At 48.2% G+C, this 3,880-nt stretch overlaps 1 protein-coding gene across 1 annotated transcript in view; it reads left to right on the top strand.

Annotated features, from left to right (window-relative positions):
* Nucleotides 1–1,427: 1,427 nt before the first annotated feature.
* LOC104523891 (ferritin heavy chain) overlaps nucleotides 1,428–3,880 on the top strand; it is a gene marked incomplete at its 5' end in the record, with an annotated part of 2,875 nt that continues 422 nt past the window's right edge. The window contains 2 exons of the mRNA XM_010166613.1: nucleotides 1,428–1,597; nucleotides 2,560–2,685. Of these exons, the coding sequence (XP_010164915.1) occupies nucleotides 1,428–1,597; nucleotides 2,560–2,685 (296 nt within the window). The remainder of the gene's footprint in view (nucleotides 1,598–2,559; nucleotides 2,686–3,880) is intronic.

Below are 3,880 nucleotides of genomic sequence, written 5' to 3'. Positions count from 1 at the left end.
GGCGGTGCCTGCGGGCACAGCCCCGCTCCTCCTCCCGCTCCCCCCGCCGCCTTTGAGGCGTTCTCGGCCTTCCCCGGGCGGGGGGGGCGGTGCGGCCGCTTGTTTTCGGTCGGTGAGGCCCTTTATCTCGGTGTGGAACCGGGGTTACACGTTAACCGCTCTCTGCCCGTTGCCCTTGGCGCACTCGTTATCAGCACAGCTCAGCAGGTTCCAGGCGGCTCTGCCCTTGGGGCTGGGCTGGATAGCAGCAGGAGCTGACTAACGAAGAGATTGGCACCTTTCCCACAGGCGTTCTTGTCTCGGAGGCAAGGCTTTTTCATTCGGAATTTTCGAGGTGAATTAGGAGGAATCCGTGGTTTCCTTGGCGCTGTGCTTTTACATGTCTCTCTTGGCATGAGGCTGCCAATTTTAGCCAGAGCTGAGATGAGTAACTGGGGTCTGAACAGCAGCTCTGACCTCTGTGCAGCGATCCTGGTGCTTTAGACGTGCAGGAAACTTGAGCCTTTCCTAGTGCTGCTGTCCTATGTTGTAGAGTGTAGGTGTGGAACTTCACAGCCTGGTTCTGCCTTCCTGTGAAGCTCTGAACCTCAGCTACAAGCTAAAGTTCGTTATGTTGGTGGTCGTTAGTGGTACACAAGCACCAGTGTTTTGCCTTGAAGCTGTTGGTTTAAGAGCAGAGAGAATTCTGTGGTAGTTTGGTGAATAACTGGCAGTTGATACAAAGCTTTCCATTGAGTCCTGCCTGGTGGCTCTGACCAAAGAACAAACAAGCTGTCTGGTGGCTTCTAACTCCCCTTACACTTGTTTTTCCTTTCAAAAAGGATCATCTTATATTTGCTGTTGAATTTGTATTTTAGTTGAATTTATCTTTTGTCTTTTAAATGTGATACTATTTTTTTTTTCTTCTCCAAAAAGAGAAAGTGTACTTCTTGGTTTAACCCCTGATAAGCCTAGGAAAGCATGAGAGCTTCACTGCAGAAGTGCTTTAAGTTCTTGACCACCTTTAGCTGTTACCACAAGTCAGAACCTTGACTTGTGATCCTTGCAAACAAAGGGAGCAGGGAGGACTTTTCCTTCTTGAGAAAAGCTTTTCAAGTCAGCTGTGTCTCAGGCATTGAATGGTGCTCAGAAGAACAGGTGGCTTTGTGGGGCGTGGAGGTTTTTTTTGTATCTTCAGAACTGAACCACAAATACCATTTATTTTTGTCCCTGGTGTTCATGGCAGGGATACAGGTTAATTTAATCCCAGTTGGGAAAATTTAACTTACTCCTAAGGGAAGAGTTTTGCCACCACTGCCTCGCTGTCATCATGCTGCTGCTCACCTCACTTAGCTTGGACTCCATCTGTCTTGAAGTAGGGCTGATGGGAGACCTGTCTGAAGTCACAGGATGGACTTGACTTTGTGTGGCTGCTTGGGGGTTTTAAGCATCTCAATTCTTTATTTTTCAGTCCTACTATTTTGACCGGGATGATGTGGCTTTGAAAAACTTTGCCAAGTATTTCCTGCATCAGTCCCACGAGGAACGTGAGCACGCTGAGAAACTGATGAAGCTACAAAATCAGAGGGGAGGACGCATCTTCTTGCAGGACATCAAGGTGAGGAGTGGAGCTGTGGGTTGTCCTACAGGAAGGGGAGGAATTTCCCTGGAGCTCCTCTCCCAGAAGGAGCAGAAGCTGACAGTAGATAAGAATCCCGCATTGCTGTGATCTGTGTGTGGCACTCAGCCCAAAATCAAGATATGTGTAGTAATTTGGTAATTAGTGCTGATTGACTAATAACAAGTTCCTGTGTAAGAAGAGGATGTGTAGCCCCGGGTGGTTTACTGTGGGCTCAGGGTAGTTGGAACACAACTGGCTTATCTACCTTAAGTTTAATAGCAAGACCATTTCTTATAGAGAACTCTTGACTTGCTTGTGATGAGAATATGAAATCTCAGGCTCCCAGTTGTTCCTCGTGGCTCACTGCAGGATTTCACAGCGCTGTTTTCTCCGAGTCACTCTCATTAGATCATTCAGAAGAGCAGGAAGTAAGTGGTGTTGTAGGGCCAGCTTAGTGCAGAACAACTCTTAGTGGGGAAAATGGGAACAAAGTGAGTGGTGGGCACTTGAGAAGAGAATTGAGAAGAATTCTCTCGCTTACTACTGAGCCTGAGGACTTGTGAACACCAGACTCTCCACTGGGCACTGCTGAGCTGAAGACTAGACTTGTGCTGGCATCTTCACTGCTTCATTTCTGAGCTTGTGCCTGTTACCTCCTTCCATAGCCAGGTGTTGAATTCATCAGGTTATAGTGGGAGGAGGAAGACAGTAGCTCTGTTGGCTGTTTTGTCTACAAGAGCTCAGAGAACATAACAGGAGGAGAACCCAGGGGATGGGGACAGGTCTGGGACTTGGAGCATGTTCTGTTCTGAGTGTGCACTGTATTTTTGTCCAATTTTTGAAGATACCCAAATGCCTGAACTCAGTCTAAACGGGCTTTGAGACTGACCTAAAAGACTTTGCTCCCTAATGGTCTGTGGGTACTGACAGACAATCTGGTTGTGTGCTTTCCCCTCTAGAAGCCAGATCGTGATGACTGGGAGAATGGTCTGACTGCAATGGAGTGTGCCCTGCACCTGGAGAAGAACGTGAACCAGTCACTGTTAGAACTGCACAAATTGGCAACTGAAAAGAACGACCCACACGTAAGTGGATGCTGAGAGTGTGGCTGTGAGATGAAGGGGCTTGTGAAGGGCCCCTGTGTGTGTTTGGGGGTGAGTTGTGCGTCCCTCATGCTGCTAAAGGTGGAAATATGGTATGAATTTTGTGGCACAGCCTTTCCAAAGGGAAGGGCCCAGGTGTCAACGTGTACCTTGGCTGCTGGGTGGTGGGGTTGTTGGCAGCTCTTTGCAGTGTGTTAGGGTGGCTGAGGGGCTGCCTTACAGAACAGTGGGTGCATGGCTTTGTTCAAAGCCTTCTGCTGCTCTTGGGAACAGAGAGCACTTGTGTCAACAGCATTTTGAAGAGAAGAAATGTATCCAGCTCTACGGAGAAGGCTTGTTTCTGTGGGGGATGAGGTCTTTAAACCAATGGATGCCTGTAAGGCTGTCATCACATTTTGACAGTCACTTCTTCCAAAAGCCCTGACACTTCAGAAAACACAGATTCCTTCCCAGATGGAAGTTACTGGCAAGGCTGGATTGGGGCTTCTTAGTATCAGAAAGAGATTAGCAGGTGTTTGAATCAAAGTCCTCTTGGAAGTGTCCTGCATAAGTTAGAGGGACTTCCTTTCAAAGAAACAATATAGCTGGGCTCTTCTACAGGTGTAAATCCTCACAGTCTCATATTACAGTGCTGTGCAGTGGGGGCTTCTAAAGCTGTTTAGAAACTTTCCTGTTGCTTCCTGTAGTGAGGAAGAGAGGAGCCTTCCTGAGCTGATATCACAGACTGTTTTGGGTTGGAAGGGACCTTAAAGCTCATCCAGTCCCAACCCCCCTGCCAGCAGCAGGGACACCTTCCACTAGACCAGGTTGCTCAAAGCCTCATCCAACCTGGCCTTGAACACTTCCAGGGAGGGGGCATCTACAACTTCCTTGGGCAACCTGTTCCAGTGTCTGACCACCCTCACAGTGAAGAATTTCTTCCCAATATCTCATCTAAACCTCCCCTCTTTCAGCTTAAACCCATTTCCCCTTGTTCTGTCACTAACTGCCCTTATGAAAAGTCCTTCCCCAGCTTTCTTGTAGGCCCCATTCAAGTGTGCCTAGATCAGCTTTGCTTCACTTTGGTCTCGCTTCTGGCATTGCTGAGGCAAAACTAAAGGCTTCTTCCTCTCTGGTATCTCCTGCAGCTTTTACATTTTAATTCTGTGTCTTCTCCTGTCCCTAGAGAGGCTCCGTA

The sequence above is a fragment of the Antrostomus carolinensis genome, unplaced genomic scaffold (assembly GCF_000700745.2).
Source record: "Antrostomus carolinensis isolate BGI_N321 unplaced genomic scaffold, ASM70074v2 scaffold42974, whole genome shotgun sequence".
Lineage (NCBI taxonomy): Eukaryota > Metazoa > Chordata > Aves > Caprimulgiformes > Caprimulgidae > Antrostomus > Antrostomus carolinensis.
Note: the sequence above shows the minus strand (reverse complement) of the source record. Positions and strands in the feature narration are given on the sequence as shown.